General features: G+C 46.3%; 1 protein-coding gene across 3 annotated transcripts in view; it reads left to right on the forward strand.

Annotated features, from left to right (window-relative positions):
• SETBP1 (SET binding protein 1) overlaps positions 1–21,807 on the forward strand; it is a 270,277-nt gene that overhangs the window by 116,671 nt on the left and 131,799 nt on the right. For all 3 annotated transcript variants that reach the window (XM_071425795.1, XM_071425793.1, XM_071425794.1), the window contains one exon: positions 7,758–7,829. In XM_071425795.1, coding sequence (XP_071281896.1) covers positions 7,758–7,829 — 72 coding nt within the window. The remainder of the gene's footprint in view (positions 1–7,757; positions 7,830–21,807) is intronic.

A 21,807-nucleotide genomic window follows, 5' to 3' on the forward strand; every position in this document is an offset into this window, starting at 1 on the left:
CTTTTGTAGTCGCTAATACAGATTTCCTCCTCTGCATCTCTCTGCGCTGTTGCTCACACACACAAGTTATTCAAGGCATCCTAAAAGGTTTCTTTGCCTATAACAATTTAATTGCCTCTTGGCCAAGATTTTCTCCTCCGTGAAGAGAAAGAACGTGATCAAAGTGCCCTGTGCTGCCCAAAGAATTTCCTCTCCCCAGCCTCACTGCACACACCAGGACTGTTTTCCTCCCCCTTCTCCTTTGCCACATCTCTGCGTTTTGCACGATTGTTTCCTGTGTTTTTATTCCCCTGCCTGGAAAAATCCCACATCTCCTCCCCCTGCCCTGGCAGCATGGGTGACACAGACAGAGAAATCAGCACAGTGTCAGCAAGAGTTTAGCCCCGCAGCTGGGACCTGAACTTTCAGCAGCAGAGCACAACCCTGGGTCACTGCACTAAAGCAAGCCAGATTGATACAAAGTGCTTGCTCACCCTGGAAGGGGAAGCATCAGAAACCAGTTGATAAAAATTTTTAGGCACCCTCTGTTGTGAGCTTAGGCTGTTTTTCCTGGGAAAATGACCACGGAGTGTATATTCAGCGTCATGACCCCCAAAGTAATGCAATATTTGGGTGCTCTCTGCACTCAGGCAATGATTTTGCACTGGGGCAGCGTGGATTTCAGAGCTGTAGAAAATGGAAATGGAGTGTGTGGACTCGACATGCTGCACAGGGTGTGAAGTTTTCAGCTGTGAAGACCTGAACGATCGCGTCTGCCAAGAGTTAATGCGCTCAGAAAAAGGATGCTAAAATATTCCTTCCCACTCCAGTTTGCAACTGAGAACTTGCTAGCCTGTAATATCTTTTATTTATAGCACCTTTTGACTCAAAGGATCTGAAAGTGCCTCTCTGGGAGTCACTTCAATGATACCTGCAGGCAGGGGTGTTTCTCTGCAGATGATTCCAGCTGAGGTGTCAGGGCCTTCATTGCCGTGGACACATGCAAGGAACCCCCTCTGCCTTGCCAAATGCCAGCACTTAGAAATAAGGGCTAGAGGGAGAGGCAGAAATCTGCCCTAATAAACCTCAATAACAGCAAACAGAGAAAACAGACATATAAACCCTATGGGAGAGAGCACTGCGATGGTCACTGGCTGGCCTTGGAAGCAGACATTGGCCAGTGCTGGATGAGATCCTTATGCAAAGAGCTTGGGACAGTAAAACCACAGCTCAGAAGAGGGCATTTGGTGTCCCTACCTGGATAACACTCCAGCCAACCTAACCAGATCCAGCTGTGCTGTGGTGGCCTGGAGAAACTCCAACAGGGACCCTACACAGGATATGCATCCCAGTGGTAAAGGCACAGACTGGGTTTAAATCCTCAAACTCACACATCCCTCAGTGAGCACAGTCATGGCAGGGCCTTCTGCTTATCTCAAGTCCACTTCAGCACCTGTCCATCAGCCGCTCCCCACTCAGCAGCTGGCTGAAAAGGACCAGAGGAGCAGAGGACCAGCTCCTCCACGTGGCTCCTGGCAGCTGGAGAGGCGTCACCTGCTCCCCTCCTGTGCTGTCCCTGCAGGCCAGGGAGGCAAAAGTCAGGCCCAGCTGATGGGGTTACAAATCCAGTCCATGATTTCTGCTCCATCCATAGCCAGGCAAGATGTTGCCAAGACACATTTCAGGCAGCTGCTCAGGACGCTGCTGTTCTGTCTGCAGCACCCTGAGCATGCTGCCTGCCCGCCTCCTCTCTGCCTCTGCAGCCCCATATCAAACCAGTTGTTCTGCTATTCCCTGAACATGCTCAGCAAGAGCCAGCCTTCTTTTTGGCACTTCTGCTGGTTCTCTGAGGGATCCCTGAGGGATTTGCCACCAGGAGGGAATGCCCATCTGCTTCAGCATCCTCTGAGTCCTGATGTGTCTCCATGGGCAAAGCCATCCAGGCAGTCCCATGAAAGCTCCAGGGACACCGGTGGCTGTTTATGGGGCTCCTCCTACCCTGGGTCTCTGGACAGAATAATACACTCATAGCCTCCATGATAAAATCCGCAGCACATCTCTCCTCCCTCCATGTCCTTCCCAAGCCATCCCCAGAATCAGCATTATTATATTCTTTTTTTCCTCTAAATCTCTTTCCTCCAGGCACCAGACAAGGTGTATTTGATAGCACTTTATCTCTGCCATGCATATGTCAGTGTCTGAAACTCTGGTTTAATAGGAGTCACACCATGGGCTGGAAGCTGGCTCTCTCAGGTCCTTTCCATGGAGAACATGTGTTTTGCCTCATTCTCTGCCTTCCAACAAAAATTGACTCCTCCCTCCTTTGAGGAGGGGGCTGGGGTTAGCACATCCTGGTAGCCCACTGGCTGTGCTGCCTGCTTTTAGGGCCTCTCTCACTCCTCCTCCTCAGAGAAGAGAATATTCTTTTTGTGTGTACATATGAGGTTTTTGCTTTTTTTTTTTTCCCGTTCTTGGTCCATTGAGTATTACATCATTTATTGCTTCCTTTGGTGCCCCTTCCACATGTGCTGCTTTGGATTTGGGGGTGGGAATGGGAGGGATTCCTCCCAGAATAATGGAATCAGAGTTGGTGGTGACTCCCAAGCTTATAGAGTCCAGCCCCAAGGATCCCCCATGTCCCTGTGAGTGTTGTGCAAATGCTCTGGCAGCCTTGGTGCATTGAGTGCCCTAGGGTGCCTGACCACCCTCTGGGGAAGAAAACCACCTCCTAATATCCATCCTACACCTTCCCTGACACACTTCATGCTGCTCCCTCAGGCCCTGTCACCAGGGGGAAGGCGGCAAGCTATGGGCAAGCCCTGTCTCTATGAAAAAAGCTAAGAGGGGAATAGGGGAGAAAAAAAAAAAACTTAAGAGGGAAAAAAAAAAGGAATAAATATTTGGGAGGAGGGTGTTTAAGAGGAGAGAAAAACAAATCAAAGCTGGTGCCAGGCTGGAACCAGCAGCTGGTTGCCAGCACAGCAGGCTGAGAAGTTGCTGGTGGAAGCGCTCAGTGCCATGTTTGGGTTGCTTAAAAAAATTCGGTGTGTCTCTCCGTTGTGGTCCCGCCTCTGCTTTCCTCCCAGCCCCACGAACAGGAGCAGGGACTCGGCTGCCCAGCTCAGGCTTGTGCTCGCAGCAGCCCCGAGGGATGCGGAGCATCTCCTGCCCCGCCGCACCTGCGTGTGTGTGTGAGCACACCGAGCTGGACCAGGCGCCCCGCGGGTGCTCTCCCCGCTGCAGGGAGATGCCAGGGCATCGGCAAGCGTGGCACGGTGATCCATCCCCCCTGCCCATGCGAGGGACGGAGCTGGCAGGGAACGGGGACGGAGGAGAAGGGCAGGGTGGAAGGTTGCGACGCTCGGCTGGAAAAATTTAGAGGCGTACAAAGGGGAGAGCGATGCAAAGGGGGCAGGAGGCTGCCGAGGAGGTGGAAGGAGGTTTATGTTCACTGGGCTGGGAAGGCGTGGGGTGCCTCGGGCAGGGCTGGAGGCGCTGGGGAGAGCCTGGCAGCCCCGGCAGAGAAGCATCAGGGCTTTATTTCCCTCCTTTCTTCCCGCCTCCCTCCGCTGGGCGCTCGGAGGAGGAGGAGGAGGAGGCGAGACAAAAAGCTGAACCGGTGCCAAGAAGGAGCTGCAGCGGCTCGAAAATGGCACTCTGCGCCACGCTAATATTGCGAGGCTGGGCTGCGCTGAGAGCAGGGAAAACGTGTCAGGAATGAGAATGGCTGAGACTGGCCGGGCTCAGGAGGGTCCTCCCTCCTCCCCTGCCTCCCCTTCGCCTTTTAAACGCGACCCTTTTCTCCCCCAGCTCCCCCACCACCACCCCCAGTGATATTCAGGAGCTCTGGGAAAGGGAGGGGATCTTTGCTGGGGACTTGGAGTGTAAAGGGTCTCATCCCCTCCTTCCATCTCCCTATCGGGGAGCGATTTCTATTTTTTTTTAAATATTTTTCCCCCCCCTGCTAAGGAGGAAAAGAAGACTCTCAGGGAGTTTTCTCACTGTTTTCCTGTTGCCCTTCCCCTGCTAGTCGCTGTCCTCCTCCTCCTCCTCCTCACTGCACCCATCAGGCTGCTGCTGTGGGTCTGTATTTCGATGCAAGGTGACTTGTAGGACACAGGAGTCTCTGCTGCAAGGTGCAGCGTCGCCTGCGTCGGTGTTTCCCTCCGTTTCTCATTTGCTGGGAGATGAGGCAACTTCCAGGCGGCTCGGCTCAGCTCCTGGTTGATGCAGTGGCGCTGTTTGGGCTGCAAAAAGCCCCTTCCTGCAAAAACCTGCCTGGATAAAACAAACAAACAAACATGTAAGGCTGAAACTGCATCATTTTGTGATGTTGGGTCATTTGCAAGAAATGGGATGGAGTTTTGTGATGATTTCTGTCTGAAAGGGAAGGTTTTGCCCTGTGCTCATCCCCTTCCTCTTACATTCACAGGCAAGGAAAAAAACAAACCACCTATTTTTTCAATAGGGTTTTGATTTTTTAATTTTTTTTTTAGCTTTAAAAAAATTATAACCTTGTAGTAGTTCAGTAGTTGAAGTTAAATACAAAAATATCCCCCCCCCCTCCTGCTGCACAGATGTTCCTTTTCGGATCATTCTGGAATTTATATTTAAAACTTTTGGTCATCATTACAGAAACTAGGGACTGGGGACAGGGAAAACCCCAGTCTCTGGTTTTGAAAACAGGTCTAGATCCTGTTAGAACAGCAGTTTTAGCCCTCACATAGTCAGCAGGTCAAGTTCAAGGAGACCTTTCTAAAGCACGGGCAGAGCCTCATTAGCTTGCTGCATCTCAGAAGCTTGTGGATTATTGGGTTGTTAGCTTGGCCCATTTTGTAGTCTCAGGCATGGGATGATCCCTGTGACCTCTTTCTCACCTGAAAACCATGCCCTAGTACACATTCAAACCACTTCAAACCTCACCTTTGGTCTCAGACATGTAGGCCTGGTTTGGGAGCACCTACCCCTGCCCAGGAAAGGCTTTTGGAGATGCTGTGATAAATAGGGGGGAGTTCAGGCAGACTGAAAGGTGTTGTCTAGTGTGCTCCCCTCACCCTCTCCTCACAGCTCCTCACAGATCAATAGTCCTTCCTCTGTGGAGGATCAAATTCTCTGTCCCAAATTAATGCTGCTGGGAGTGGCACTCATTTCTAAGTTGATGCCAGCAGATTTTGTATGGAGTAGGAGGAACAAAGCAGCTGATCCCTTGCTCTTCCTCACCTCTCAGCTGTGTTTTGTACCCTGTATTTGCTGCAGTTCAACTTGGGCTTGTGCAGAGAAGGTGCTGCCATTCCTTCTTGCTCCTTTCCCTTTGTTGTGACTGCAGGGTGTGCAGTGCTTGGCCCAGGACACCTTGGTTTCTTCACCATGGAAATATCAACAAGAGGGGTGGCCAAAGCACCTGGAGTGTGTTCTTGTACCTTCCACCCAATCCTACCAGTTTTCTCTGAATAAAAGACATGCATAAAATACATGGGTTGTCTGTGAAGAATTATGCATGCTGTCTGGTTTTCAGTGTCCCTTTGGATGCCATGAGTTAAGCTGTTTGAAATACCTTCCCCACCCAGGGCACACAACATGCAGCCTTGCAAGAATTTCATAGGATCACAGAATCCTTGCATGGTTTGGTTTGGAATGAACCTTAAAGCTGATGCAGTTCCAACCCTTGCCATGGGCAGGGACACCTCCTGCTACACCAGGCTGCTCCAAGCCCTATCCAGCTTTCCAGGGATCCAGGAGCAGCCACAGCTTCTCTGGACAACCTGTGCCAGGGCTTCTTCATCCTGCAGCCAAGAATTCCTTCCCAGTATCCCATCTATCTCTGCCCTCTGGCAGTGTGAAGCCATTCCCCCTTGTCCTGTCCCTTCATGTCCTTGTCCCAAGTTCCTCTCCAGCTCTCCTGGAGCCTTTTTAGGCGTGGGCAGGTGCTCAGCATCTCCCTGGAATCCTCTCTCCTCCAGACTGAACAGTTACAATTCTTCAGTCCTTCCTTGCAGGTGAGATGTTCCAGAATTTTCCAGATGTTCTTGCTGACACTTTTGGCTGTTCCTCTGGGCAGAAATGCCTCTTTTTAACCTGAGATCTCTGAGGATGGTAATCTCAGGGATCTGTGCAAGAGAGAGTGGTGGTTAAAGCCTATCAACATGACCTGAGGAGACCCTGGTTCTTGTCCTGACCCGCCATGCACTGTACAGACCACTGCTCATGCTTTTAGATCTGGAGCCAGCTTGCGTTTACTGCTGATTTAAACTTCTTCAGTGTTCAAATAATTCAGTTATCAGATAGCAATTCCCAACAGATTTATAGAGAGGATCCCAAAGACATGGGCAAGTATTAATGTGGAGTGACAGCATCCATGAGTGCACAGCAGCAAAACGGTGTTTGTCATTCAAGGAGAACTGGGAGCAACAAATTAAGATATCTTCACAAACCTTGTTATTTCAGTAGGCAGACCTCTTTCATTTCTTGAAATCTTGATCATAGGGAAGCTTGCAGAATGCATCTTGTCCATCTTGGAGCAAAAATAATACTCTTGTTCTTTCCAAATGCTCAAGTCAGCCATCTGGGCAGCTTGGTCATGCTTCCCAAGGAGGGAAGGCTTTGACAAGGCAGCTGTAGATTTTTTGTCTTCATTTCTCCCTGTCTAAAAGAAGTGTCTTTGGATATTTGGATATTTTCTCCAGAAACATGATGTCTAATGTGTCTCAAGTTGCTTCCTTCAAATCCTTCATCCTTTTAGCACTTTATAATGAGAAACACTGTCTACTTGGAGTTGTAATGAGGTGACTTGTGTCTGGAAGGGTCAGTCTAAAGGGCTCTTCTGAGGCTGTCTTCCACTCCTTCTCCCCACACTTTCCCCAGTCTTTCTTTTTTTTTTTTTTTGTTTTTTTTTTTTTTTGGACCTGTAACCTCACATTTCTGTAATCTAAATGTGCAAATGCTTCGCAGTCACGGTCCAGTGGCTGGGTTAATCTCAGCCCCCTGGAGTGGCAGATGGCTGATTTCTTGCTGATTCCAGTTATAGAGAATTGTGTCACCTATTATCTTTGCACAGACTGATGCTTAAAAGGATGCCTTTGGCAAAATCAGTGAAAAGCAAAGAAAAGCAAAGCAAAGCAGTCTGATCTGCATCACCACAGGTGAAACTGTGAAATATTTCACTTTTGTGTGAAGGGCTGGAGAGGTGGACAAAGAGGAGAGGAGGAGGGAGGGGAGGAAGGGGAGAGGAAGACCTCATTTTCATACCAGAAGTACCAAAGCACAGAGCAGTGCAGGTTTGCTGTAGTCACGCTGTAGAATCACGAGCACTTACTCTGTTTTAAATGGTTTTGCAATGTGGTAATCCTTGGCTTGAGCTCCCTATTTTAACTCTTATACAAACCAGGCGGGTTGGCATCTTGTGACACCTCCCTGCCCTCTTCCCAAGGTTGTCAGAGGAATCCAAGGCATCCCTCCCTGATTCCAGGGCTCAGTGTGTGCCCCACAGCTGCTGGGGAAGGCTGTGGTGGCTCTGTCACGCCATCATGTTCACTTGGAACACTTGGGAGGGGAAGTTTACACATCTGAGTGGGGTGAGGGGAAGCTTGGGGGGCCTCAGAGAACACTGCAGGACCGAGGGGGGACCCCACCACTGGCAAGTGGTGGTAGTGGTCATACTGAAATGTGTGGGGAAATCAAAAGGGCAGAGCAAAACTCTGGATGTTTGTGACCATTTTCTACACAGTCACCCCTACAATCAAGGTTTTCTTTCTTTCTCTTTGCTTTGGGAAACACCACAGAGTCAGATGAAGAATTTGGGAAGAGAGTGTGGGTTCCCTGTGCAGAGTCCAGTGACGAAATCTGTGAACAAGGTAAGAACAAGGGGATATGGCAGTGGTGATTTTTGTTTTATCCTTTTCTCTTTCCAAACACAATTTTGCAATGTTGGACACAAAATTTAGCTATGTGTATCACAGAAACTGATAGTCCAAGCACCAAGCAAATGAGTCTAAAATGTTAATTTGGGTTTCTTTTAATGCATGCCATTATGATGGTTTGGGTTTTGGAACAGTTTGTATCATATCCAAATGATCTATGTGTGAATAATTGTTACCAACCTCCTGACACCAGGACCTAATTAGGAAGTAAGAGCCTTAAATAGGCCATTTGTGTACTGAGCTTCCATATGTCTCCTTGCACAATTTATTTGCTGCACTCCATTGAGGTATAATGAGAATGAAACTCTTAGAACTGCTTTTGACTCTGAGGCTCTTCTCTTCATCTCCTATGCAGCCACAGCCCCTATTAAGATAATATCTGTTTCCCTGTTTTTGGAAAGAAAAAGCTGTGGTACTTTCAGTCCAGATTGCCCAAGCTTCTCTGTTTCCAAGGTTTCAGTGCAAATGGAGTGAAAAAATGCCAAAAAAAAAAAAAATGCAGACTAAGAAAAATGGAATGCCATCAAAGAAAGCAGAAAGGTCAGGACAGGATGATCTTGAGGGAATACTCCCTATCCTATCTGCCTCACAACCCTGCTGAAAGCTGATGCCATTGTATTTCAGTTAACCTATAGATGCAAAGGAAGGATGTATATGGATAGAAGCAATCTGAAGACATTTTTATTGGTTTTGTTTGGCTTTCTTCCTGCTAGGATGTGAGGAAGGGGGAAAGGTTGGTGCAAGGTGGCTTGGATTTTTTTCTTAGTTTTGAATATTTATCCCAGTCTGAGCCAACATCCTCCCTGGGACTCCTTGTTCATGTTTAAATACATGGTATGTTCTCCAAGTGTACTTTCAGTATATATTCTTTATTTCCAAACAGCTCTTGCATGCACTACTTCATCTTACACTTCATGTGCCCCACTTGATTCTTTTACTCCCATCATTCTGAAGTCAGAAAAACTTAAATGTATGATTAAGTGTCCTTTTCTATCAGGATTAACTTTAATAAATTCTTAAGGCTTGGGTTGTTTTGTTGGTGGTTTTTTGTTTTTCACCCCCAAATGTGGATCTTGTTTAGTTTCCCAGAGAAAGACAACTCTACTTGCAACGATTTTGTTTATGATAATTTCCTTGCATGTTCCCTTCCAGGAATTGTCATTGCCTTCCAGAAGGGAGGTTAGTGCTAGTCCCCTCGCAGTGATAATTATAATCAGACCTGTCAGCCTTCACACAGTCTAACTTATCACTTGCATTTAGAAGGATTTTTCCTGAAGCCTATTACCAGTTCTGCTTCTTAGGGAAAAACAGTCATGATTTTTTCTCCTAATCTTTGATGGCTCTCAGTTTTGAAAGCATGGAGAGGAGAAAAACGACTGCCAGGTGCAGTTAAAGAAACTGTCTGTTGGTCCTGGTCTAGAGCTCTGGAAAGCCAGAGAGTGGGCGGATAATCTGGGAAATGCTGAGGGGTTTAATTTGTTTGTGACAACACTTCAGGTGTGCTGGAAACACAAAAACAGTTTCCCAATGGTGCTGCTCATAGGAAGGGCCTCTGCAGACCTGCTGGGCACAGGCTTCAGGTGTCAGGTGGCTCTTGGCAGTGGTGCCCTCTGTATCCCTGCTGTTCTGGGCAGTGATTCCTGCCTGTGCTGAGAGAATTGGAAGCAGGATGGCCAAAGAAGTGGCTGCAGTTGCTGCTGGAGGGAATGACTGGCATCACATGGACCAGTTGCCACCAGTGTAACAGTGACCAGCTGGGCCAAGTCACAGTGTTGAGTAGGATGTGGTTCAGTGTTTTATTCATCCCAGCCCCCCTGGTGTTATTCCCTGGCCCATTTATTAGATTTCCCCCTATTTTCACTCCATTATTGCTATTGATGTGCTGCTAACCTCCCTTTCTTACCTTTCTGGTTTTTACTAGCATGAAGACAAAAAGGTGCAAGTTTTACCATTCCATTAGACTAAATGAGTTATGTATCTTTAAGTCCTTCCTCTGTTATTGCCATGTTTTTTGTAATTTGCTCAGAGATTTAGGCTCCCCTGATTTTGGCAGAATCTGAGGATGGTCAGCATTTTACAGCTTTTTTAGCAAAGAGATGGCGGAAGATTGGGAATTCTTCTGTTATGTGCAGTTTCATATTTACAGTGCACAGGGATATGATTTGCCTTTGTTTTATTTAAATTCACTGGGAACTAGAGGTTTATTTATCAGGTGTCATTCCCTGAAGGATGAATAATGCCATAAAGAAAAGACTTCATCTATTATACAAACAGATTTGAAGGCTTTGCTATTACATTCCTCTGCCTGTTGAATGGAGTAAAAATGCCTTTGGCTGAGCAGAGACAGAGTGATACTTAGCAGTAGCATCTTTTGACCTTTTGATCAGCTGAGATCTCAAGCCATATTAGTGGACAGATTATGATGTGATGGAAAGAAGGCCAGGAATAGCCTTTTCATCATGAGATCTTTTCTGTGAATATCCTTCTTGGGTGTATTCAGGTGGTTAATCACTGGGGCCAGGGCAATCATTTGGAAGCAGGGGAGTGAAATGCTGGTACAGACAATCCAAATACGCTCAGGTTTGCCAGATGCAGCTGGATATTAGAGCTAATAGTTTCTTCCTAATATTCTCCTGCCCTCCTGTTTCCATCAAGGCTGTGGGTGACCTTGTGATTTTTTTTCCATCTGTAATAACCACATTTTGGCCGAAAGAGCAACACCAAATTTGCTCTTGGACCACAGGGGAGCTGCAGTTGCCGAATCAAAGGAATGCACATGGTGAATATGGATATCAGACTGTGAAGGGAAACTCACATGAAAATGTCTCTGTCATTTTAGAGATAATAACAGTAGTGCTTGAATCTATTTCAACCCTCCCAAGGAAAAAAAGAAATAATGTAGGTTTCAAAAAATGCACAGCCCTGATAGTATTTCTCATTTTACAGGGCTAACCAGAGCAAAGAATGACTTTTACTTTCTCTTACCTGCCTGTGCAGAATTACTCCTCAAACTTGGCTCCAGCTTTGAATTAGCCTCCTTTTCATCTTAATGGCCAAGAGGAATCTGCAGCCTCCTTAAAAAAATCAAATATAAAATAATCCCTTTTTCACTGCTGACTCTGCGCATCAATAGCAGTTGTGCCAAAGCTTGACCCAGGTGCTGTGGTCACTTTTGGAAGGAAAAGGGGCAGACACTTGGGTGTGGAATGCCTCTGGGCCGTGCCCAGGCAGCCCATGCTGGTTATGGGCTATGCAGCATCATCCTGTACATTGCTAGCACAGGGGTGTCCAAGTTGCACACTGTTTTTTCCTCCCGAAGCCAAACAAGATGCTCATTTCAGTGCCAGGAGGAAGAAGGGCTGGCAGTGTGAGAATCCCAAACCATCAGTGTAGCAGGGATGATGATGCACCAGGCGTGGGGAACAATAGCTACCACAGAGGAGTGGAAACTCTTTGAAAATAAGGAGGTTGTGGAGGTGGGAGAAGCTCACAGCAGGACACTGTCTCCTCTCATCTCCCCCAGCCTTTTCAATCAGGTGCCTGCTGGGCTTCCCACTCCTCCTGCCTTTTGCACGAGATGACAGGATCACAAGGCATTAGATTCTGCTGGCATGAAGGAATCTGCCATCCTCCTGGCATTATTGCTTCCCCAGTCAGGAAGCCACTGTGAAACATCGAGGCTGTGAGCCCACGTGATGCTTTTTAGCTGCTTCTTCCAGGGCCACAAAGGTGTCCAAAGGGGAGCTGGGAGGTGACACCAACTCCTGACACAGGTCTGCACCTTCTTTTCCTCGGGAAAAACAGGCAAAACTGCAAAAGGTGGGTGGCAGCCTTGGTTCTGTCCATGGAGAAAATGCCACTGCTGAGATACAGCCAGCCCACAGGATAAGGAGCTCCCTTCCAAGCTCTGTCTGCAGAGATTAGGTAGGGTGCTGCACAGGTGATTGTTAGAAGCATCATGAGCTAAACCATTCAAAGGCATGTGTTGCTCTGAACAGTTGCTATTAGAGTTTGTGATGGCAGCTTTGAAACTTTTTCACTGGGAAGGCCTTGTGGTTTTTTTTCACTGGGAAGGCTTGTGGTGGAGAGAGGGCAGGCATGAACTATTTCCTCTGCCTCCCTGCTCTGCCTAGATTCCCTGTGGGGTGTAGGAGGGCACCAAGGTTTGAGTGACATAGTACCAAGATCTTCCCTCTTGGTTTGGGATTGCATTAATCCTGCTCTGCCTTCTGCCAGATGGCCTTGGCTTGATAAAATCAATTCTCCTCAGAGTAAAAGAGCTTGCATTCATCTTCTTGTAGCTCAGAGAAATCCATGAAAACAGAATTGCTCTGCCTTTTGCAGATCAGGACAAAAAGTTGCTATGGGACATCTGACAGTACCCGAGTTGTCATGGTTTAACCCCAACAGGCCCCTCATAGTTCCTCATTCACTCAGATTCAGCAGCAGGATCAGGGAGAGAACTGAATGGGTAAAAGCTGGAAAACTCATGGGTTGAGATAAAGACAGTTTAATAGGGAAAATAAAAGCCTTGCACACCAGCAGAACAAAAAAGGGAATTAGTTCACAATTTTCCATGCTCAGGTGTTCAGTCACCTCCAGAGAGTCAAACCCACCACATGTAACAGTGGCTTGGGAAAACAATCACCATCACTCCAAACATTCCCCCTTCCTCCTCTCTCCCCCCTGAGCATGATGTCACACAGTCTGGAACATCCCTGTGGGGTCACCTGTCCTGGCTGTGTCTCCTCCTAAACTCTCAATCACCCCCATGCCCTCCCCAGCCTGGCAGTGCAATAAGCAGCAGAAAGGCCTTGGCTCTGTGCAAGCCCTGCTCAGCAATAACAAAACCAGCTCTGTGACATCCACCCTGTGTTCAGCACAAACCCAAAAGACAGCTCTGTAACAGCCCCTGGGAAGAAAATGAACCCTGCCCCAGACGAAACCAGCACACCAACAGTTAGAGCAGCACAGTTAGAGCATATGGCAAGCACTTGGGCTGGGATGCTTTTCTCGGGGTAAGAAGTTTAAAGTAGCAAACTTTGAAAATGTAGTTATCAGGCAGATGTCAGTGATGGGCAATGGTATAAGGAGGACAGTGATTTGTTTATGAAGTTCATCTGTCCACTCATGACAATTTTTTCACTTTAAACACACCACATCTGGCTCCTTGCAAAGATTCTTAGATTGCAGACAGCAGTAAACACACATCCTATTGAGTAAGAGTGATTTCATGAACCAGCAGAAGGATTATTGTCATAACCAAATTTACAGCCATACAATTCCCTTTTTCTGGCTGGAAAGAAGTAATCTTGATCTGGAAAAGAAATATGTCATAACAATAACTTAAGCAAGTTAAACAGTATCTGGGGACGTTCATGGGAATGTCACGGGGTAAACTCAAAGTACTAAACCAGTTCTCAGCACATTTTTGGTCCAACTAGCAAGCTCCTAAATCATCCTTAAGCATGGATCAGGGTTCATCCCTGCGAGCTGTTTGCATTCAGCTGCTGGCCTAGGAAAGTTAAGACAGGGTTGTGAGCAGAGGTACCAACCTCTCTGTGCCAGTTGGCCTCCACGCCTGGGGATATTTCTGGGCACATCTAATTACTGCTGGCTGGAGAGGCTCAGGCCCAACTGAGAAACTGGACTAAACTCCATTTATCAGCACTGGGAGAGGGGAGCCACCAGCAGAAGCTGATTCAGCCTCCCTTGATCCTGACCTGCCCAAATTTGTAGACAGTTGCTAAGGCAGCTAAGCCTGCAGGGTTTAACATGCTGATAGCAGAGGAAAGGCTATATTACCCCCCAAAAGGCAATGTATAGTACATTTCCTGCATATTTACTAGTCACCTACCCAGCCTCTTGAAGCACATATAAAAAGATTATTAGGTTATTGAGGTGCTCTTTCTTGCAACAGGGAATGTCACCCATTATTTTTAATTTTTTTCTCCCCTACCATGAGGAGGTTCCTTTTCCAATAAGTTTCAGCCACGAGATAGATGTTCTGTATAATTTGCTTTCAACAGTTTGATGGTTAAATGTGTCCCTAGGATACAATTATAGACTTATACATAATAAAGAAGCTCATGGAAGGGTATGGCATTATGTCTTTCAAATGTAGGTAAACCCTTTGTTTGATATAGAAAGTTTTATTTTGAGTTCATCCTATCAAAATATATTTACATGATAGATATGGGTATCTATTTTTTTCTCAGTTAAAAACCTCATTGAAAAGAAATAACTCTGGCTCAGCTCCTGCAACCACAGTATAATGCTTCATTATCTTTTCTTTCATTGAAATCTTCTCATGCACAAGGTGATCTAATTTAATACTTGTTTAAACATATAAAACAAAACATTTTCCCTTTAAGAATACCTCAAGTGTTTGGTCACAGTGGGGATGAAATTATTGATTGTATTTGGCAAAACATGACCTTAATCTGCGGGTTTCACGGGGAAAAGGTATTTTCCCCAGGTATGGCAGTAAGTCAGATAAGTAAATTATACTTTTGACATGTTAAAGATGTTCCATTTTAGACAAAGGAAGTGATATCCCAGTTGTGTCACTGAAACTCAATGTCCTGTGTTGCTTGTTAACAGCTGCACATTTGTTGTTTCAGTGTCCCAGTTTGCTCTCAAGTATAAATGAACTGCTACATGCCAAATAATCAATAGTTCTGCCAGCTCTGGAAATATAATATTGCTATTAATATTGATCCACACAACAGAAATCAAGGCATCAAATTTTGCAGGCATCCCTTGCCAGCACCCTGCGTTTCTACACCTGCAGAGTAACCGCTTGAAAATCGCTATTCCCCAGGGAATAATGTTTGATGCTCACCCTCATTCCCTGTGTCATAACGAACACAAATATAAACACAGGGGGATCAGGGCACACGTGACCAGCAGACAGGGTGCATATATATTTATTTCAGCCTTCTGTGGTTTCTCAGTGCAGCAAACCAGATGCAAAGAGCACTGGTGAAAACAACCTGCATCAACCCTGGTATCCATCTCTAAGGGCATGGCCGACAGCCTGGCTGGCCAAAAAAAAAATCAGTGTCCTGTCCCTTAGAATCCTTTATAGCACCTAAAGGGGCTCCATGAGGGCTGGAGAGGGACTTTGAACAAGGGTCTGGAGGGACAGGACACAGGGAATGGCTTCCACTGCCAGAGGGCAGGGATGGATGGGATATTGGGAAGGAATTCTTGGCTTTGAGGGTGGTGAGGCCCTGGCACAGGGTTCCCAGAGAAGCTGTGGCTGCCCCACCCCTGGAAGTGCTCTCAGGTTGGACAAGGCTTAGAGCACCCTGGTCTAGTGGGAGATGTCCCTGCCTGTGTCAGGGGGGCTGGAATAAATTATCTTTATGTCCCTTTCCACTCAGACCATTCTGTGGTGCTTGGGGAAGGGTGAGATATTCCATGGATGCCCGGCCTGAGCCCTGTCCATGCACTGAGAGCAACATCAGTAGTGAGAGCTCCTATGGTTCTCTTGCAGAGGTGATTCCAGATTCAGGTTCTCAGGAGGGGCAAAAAAAGGTCCTGCAACATTGAGTATTGCTGGCAGCACCAAGAGCATCTGTTCCTTGTTCTCCTGACCCCTCCAAGCTGCCAGGTTGCCTTGGGAGGGAAAAAAAGTGGTGCTCCCCATTCTCACATGTGTGTTCACCCACACCTCTATGAGTTTGGCGGGTTTTGTCATATCTGTAATGACTTTGCAATGAAGCTGTGAATGAAAGTTTGGCAGACTGGTTTTACAATTGTCAGCCTTCCCAGAAGCAGCCCAGAATTTCATTAACTGAGGTATAGGCATGATTTCTTATAAGCTCTTTTCAGATTTTACTAGATCCAGATAAATTAAATCAGTATTTTATCTATGTGGCACCAAAATTAGTTGTCACTGATGTCTTCATAAAGGAATGCTGTAGTTCTGGCCCCTCGTGTTTGAGCAGCAGCTGCATTAGATGATGCTCCCATTTTTTAATAAGTGCCTGTCCTTCAATAAGAATGATGGGAAATAAGAAACCCGGATATGAGCAAAGCATAATCTTGGTCAGGATAAGTGGGTGAAGTAGGAAATTTGAGAAGGAATGGTCACACCATGTCACCATGGCTGGGTAAAAGTGCAGGAGACGTTGGTGGAAGTGTAGAAGCAGGAGCCACAGATGGCTGGGAGGAGTCCATGAGAAGCCTTGACAGGGTAAGGGAGGAAAAAAGAAAACTTTCCTTTCACAAAACTTAGGAAGAGGGCATCAGAAGAAATTGTACCCTCTGCAATGCCTTGCTCCTCTCCTTGAGATGGTGGCCTGATCATGGCTCAGGGTCATCCTGACCCGCTGTGCTACCAGCTCAGTTCTCCCTCCTGGGTGACCTTTACCCACACCGTCCCCTGGCTCACAAGGAGCAAATTTATCAGCCTTATCCTTCATCAGAGAACTTCAGCTTATCTCCTGCATGAAAAGCCATTTAGCACCTGTGAGATGAAGCTCAAGACAACATCTTGGGGAGTCTACATGAGGAATGAGATTTGTATTATCTCTTACTGGGAGCAATCAAGGTCAGGATTGAGGAGCAGTCAGAGTTGCAGGGAAAATGAATGCAAGGTTCTTTATCTACTGACAATTCCTGAGACCTGACTTCATATCAAAGATTACATTTCTGCACTCTTTCTGAGGCAAGAAACTAAAACTCAGACACTCAGCCAGGAGCAGGTATGAATTAGGGTTGCTTCCTTGGAAGAACATGGAGGCAGGGCTGAACTTGTCATCAGCTGTAGCTGTGCAGTGCCAGCAAAAAGAGGTGGTGTCATGATTGCAAGCTTTCAAAACATTTCTCCCCCCACTACTATCACTTATTCTCTGTACAGCCTCAGCAGCTTACTTCAGCTGTGACTGAAACCACAAGTTATGTTATTATATTTTTTTGCTCCCATTGGATGGTGAGTGTATGGCCATTTCTTCCCTTATCTCTTCTTTAAGATAAAATGGCCCAAAATGCCATCATTGAAGTTCAGAGGTTATCGGTGACTTTAAAATCCTCTCCGATCGCCTTGGATCAAACCCAAATTAAATAAAAAATCCATGAGAGAGTCAAGGGGGCAAGATACCAAAATAATGTGTCCAAGGCAAGCAGCTTGCTGGTTTCAGAGTGTTTCTGGCAGCCATCTGCTTGTTTGAATTTGAGGATGTGACGCTTTTAGAAGTCAGAGAAAAAAACACACACTCAGACCCACAGTCTTCAGATATTTTTCTTGATAACAGGATTCTCTTTTTTGTGCCTGTTTTCTTGCAGCCTCAAGAATGTCCTGTTTTGCAATCATACTGTCAGCAGGTGTCTGTAGTGCTGATATACCAGGATGTGTAATTATTCAACCAAAAAAAGTAAAAAAATCTTTCTGAAGCCTTGAAACATTTTTTCTTTGCTCCTCTTCATGAATGAGCAGCAGAATGGACTGTGTTGCTAGAACTTGATAGTCACTCATTTATTTACATGGTTGATGATTGTCCCTTTTTAGCTAAAAAGATACAGTTTTTATCATTCTACTCCTATTTCAAGTCTGTGGTCTCAGCCTTGTCCTGTGTAACAAAGAAAATGATCCTTTTATGGATGGTGTTAACTGAGACACCAGTGACAAAACCACATTTAAGAGCTAAATTCCCCTTTTATTCTCAAAGGTGATCAGGATCAAAGCACCAGGAGTCCAAAGCTAAGAGAGAAACTTGAACTCCTGGTGTATCCTTCCTGTGAACAAATAAAGACATTATAGATTCCCTTGTGCCAGTGTGACCCTTTTAATCAGCACTATGGCAGTAACAGTTATGAAGATGATATTGTGGCAGTCCATAAAATCCCTGTCATGGCCAGAGCACCCATAAAGCAAATATATTGTTGTTCTTGGTCCCAAGTATGTGTGACAATAAAAGGTGAAGATGGGAGTTAAAAGCCCTGCAGAGGCAGGCAGGAGTGGAAAAAGGCTCTGCAGGGCCCATTGGCACAGCCAGCTGTGGCCAGCTGTTGCTGGGGTTGGGTGCATCTCACTGGGAGAGCTTTGCAGCAGGGCTGTGGGCAAGGCTGGTGTAATGAGAGCCTTTTCCTTGCAGGAGTGACAGCCCTGAGGAGGAGATGAAGGTGTAAGAGCAGGAGATGTTTACTCTCTTACTTGGCGCTTGCTTAGGGAAAACATTCTTTCTCAATTTAAAAAAAAAAAAAAACCAAACCCAAAACGAAAATGAATAAGGCATTCATAAACTAATGAAAGCTTCATTTTAATCTGTTATAATGGACTTCATTAAATTCTGGACATTCAGCACATTACAATGTTTATCTGCAAAGCGGTATTTCCCCATGCCTGCTGAAAAGGAACAGCAGGAGTACCTCAGCAAATTCAACCCACTTCTGGCATCTGGTGTCAGGATTTTAATGGCACACACATTACCTTGTTTGTTTTTTTGGTTTTTTTTTTTTTTTTTGTACGCTTTCATTTTGCTTTAAGTGACAATACTTAGTTTTGAAGCCATGCTTTTCACACATATATTTCAGTGTCTCAGTAAGCAGGGCATAACATTACTCCTGTTTCAGAAAACAGAAAAAAAAACCTGAGTGAGGTGATTCAGTTGTGGCCACAGAGCAGAACAGACCTTGATTTTCTAAATCCCAGGAATACATTGCATCTCCCACTGGAGGATTTACTCATGAGTAGACAGTGTTGCACAAGATGTGAACCAAAGGCTTGCACCAAATCTTGATGAAGACAAAGGACATCTCTCCTTTGGCTTCCTGTGGTGCTGGACTGCTTGTCTCCAGAGCCTTTTTCAGAGTCAGGAATTCTGAAGCAGTAACTGGAGGGGAAAATATTCCACTTGGTAGATAAAGCAAATAACAGGAGGCTGCCTGTTTTTTCCTTCCATTTTTGTCACTGGCCATTGTCAGTCAGCCCTTTCTAGTGGGATTTTCTCTAAGTCCTGTTTGGCATAGAGAAGCAAACAGCTGACCTCCTCTGTGCTTCCTGTTTGTTTTCTTCTGGTCTCAAATTTGCTTCTAGGGCAGCTTGGCTTCAGTCTTCTGCTGAGGCTCTCTCTGTAGGACTCACTCTCTGTAGGACTCACCAGGTCCTGAGTTGGTGTCTGGCAACAGCAGCAGCAGCCACCAGGGAGGCCCAAAGTTATGGGGCAAAACTGGAAGTCCCTGCAAAATCTAACTGTGGCAGTAGATCACATAATTAGCCAATTTTTTGGCAGGAGGAGAAACACCTGCTTGATTAATTCCAATTCTTCAACTCTGCGCTTCTGGGGGCATCCTGAAAATCCTGGGGCAGGGATTTAATCCTGAAGCCATCCTTCTGGGCTTTGAGTTGGGAACCCATGGCATTCCCAAATTGGTTTGCTGTACTACAGGTGGCCTTACTGCAGGCTTTGAGGAGCCACACCTTGGTGCAACCACATTTGCTGTTGAAGAGCCATTGTGTCCCTTCAAACCCTCTGGCTTGTTCTTTGCTATCACATGCTGCATCATTTTGAAGTAAGGGTTCTTTTCTTTTCAAGAAAAATGGGAAAACTGGTGTCAAGCAGCTCCCAAAATCTCTGGGAACCATGCTTCCAAATGTCTTCTCCCTTTGGCTTTGGGAGTCTCCCAGCACGGCACTGCTTTTGATTTACAATGAGAGGAGATGTGACAAATGAGCCTCTCTGGTCTCCCTCCTCCTTGGAAAAGCGCTAAATGGGTTATGTCCTCGGTGAAAGAATCAACCAAGTGAGTTCAGAAATACTCCCTCTGCTTCCAGGGAGAACTCAGAAATAATTCCCTGGTAAGTGAGGAACTGAGGAACCATCCCCCCACACAGCTGCACAGCCACTGCCCCCATGGCACTTTCCACAAAGGCAGCCTGTGGTCATGCAGCTCTCAACACATTCCAAGAGAAAAGGAGGGAAGTGGGCAATAACATCCTTCCTCCACAGCCCTGTCCACACTACAGACACATTTTCTGGCCAAGTTATTCCTAGACTTGGTTGTCCTCTAGTGGGCAGATCCATTGGCCAAGATTAGGCCTAGGGACTGGAGGAATCTGTGACTCAGCAACAAGCCAAGCTGCTTTTTCTCATGAAAGTTTTAAAAAAGCACCATTCCCCAATTTCATATACCTTGAGATCCTGGCTGCTGTCTACGGGTTAATGATTTTGTGAGGCTTTTATGAAACACTGGGGAAAACTAAGATGCCTCTGGCTGAAACTTCCCTGTCCATGCAGGGCTGACCTGCAGGGAGGAATTGGTTTTCTGGACAGTGTTTCATAGGATGAGGAGAGTTTGGCAAGAGAGTCCAGCAAGTTGAGGGAAAAGAGCTTTCTGAGTACAGACACTCAGCCATTATTGACATTTTCCTGCCATCCCTGGCACTGTCCAAGGCCAGGGTGGATGGTGCTCTCACCAGCCTGATCTAGTGGAAGGTGCCCCTGCCTGTGGCAGAAGGGTAGAAATGAGATGGTCTTGAAGGTCCCTTCCAACAAAAGCCATCATGTGATTCCATGAAATGGTGTGATTAATAGGCCAGAGGGAGCTCACAGGAGCACTTCTATGTGACAGAGAAAACAATTTTACCTATAATGTGACTACTAAAGCACCAAACCCACCCTTTGCTGACATCAACACATGCAGTTTTTACCCTTGCATTTAACTCACAGTATCTTAGGTACTACAAGCACAGGACTACTTGGTAGTGCCAGAGTTGAACTTAAAAAGAACTGGAGTAACAGAAAGATTGAAATTATTTAGGTGAGCCCCATTTTTCTCCATATTTCCCTCGTCTTGCTTGGTTTGTGCAAAACTTCATTCCCTGTCTCACAGCTGATGGACAGAGCCAGGCAGGCACATCCAAAAGTTTCTGTCTGCAGCTACAGGCTTGATACACTCCAGAAGGACAAAAAGAGCAATCATCTAGATGTGAACTGAGCCAATTAAATGTCTGAGCTGTGTTTCGAAAGCGAACATGGGCGGCATCAGAAATTTTCCATCAGCTGTAATAACGCCAATTACTTTGCCAGTTGCTGATTCCACTGTGATTTGTTTAGTGCAGTCATGCTTCAGCTTCTTGCCTGGGCTGATACATTTTGTTTATGCTGACTCCTCATTTGCAGAGCTTTTCTGTCTTTTCTCCCCTGGTGTTTTCTCTTTTCCTTGGGCCCATCTCAGAGCATAGGATAATCCTCTTCCCTCTGCCCCTGCCAGATGGGGCAGAGTGTCCTAAAATGGTAACAAGTTTCTGGGGAGTAAGGGATGCTGCTGTTGTTCCCAACCACTTTGTAGATGCAGAGATCATCCTCTCATTCTCCTCGTGGCACTGAGCTGAGAAAGCAAAAAGCCCTCCCAAGAAGCCAAGGAGCTTCTCAGGGAGGGGGCTTGCTGGGATTGGATGGTGATGGTGTCTCTGAAGCTGATTGCTTTTATCTCAGGGATAGAAAGGGGGACCTTGTGCCTCTCCTTGTGACAAAGGCACACAAATACATGTGCACACTCACAGTGAGTCTCCTTGGAAAGTCAGCTGGAGTTTTCCTCAGTGTTTACTGTCAAGTCCATGGAAATTATTGGGCCACTTTGCACAAGAGTTGTGATTATCTTCCTGCTAATTGGGGAAGAGCCCTAATCACGGGCATTAAAGGAATGCATCTTCCTGACTGGTGACTCGAATGTAAAGTGCTGCAGGGGTTGAATGCAGAGAGTTGCTGTATCTTCCAGGGATTTAAAATGCTGGTTTAATTCCATTTTCAGTCAGGTTTAGACTGGGGAGGGTGGGATGACATTTCCTCTATCCTCCAAGAGATGCCAAGAGGTGGCTTGACCTCCAGGCTGAGTAATGTCTTTTCCTCCTTTCACCCTCCCACAGCAGCTATTGCCATCTCCAGAACACTTCTGGTGGTGC

The sequence above is a fragment of the Agelaius tricolor genome, unplaced genomic scaffold, assembly GCF_023055355.1.
Source record: "Agelaius tricolor isolate 1412-34295 unplaced genomic scaffold, bAgeTri1.0.p SCAF_4, whole genome shotgun sequence".
In the NCBI taxonomy this organism is placed as follows: domain Eukaryota; kingdom Metazoa; phylum Chordata; class Aves; order Passeriformes; family Icteridae; genus Agelaius; species Agelaius tricolor.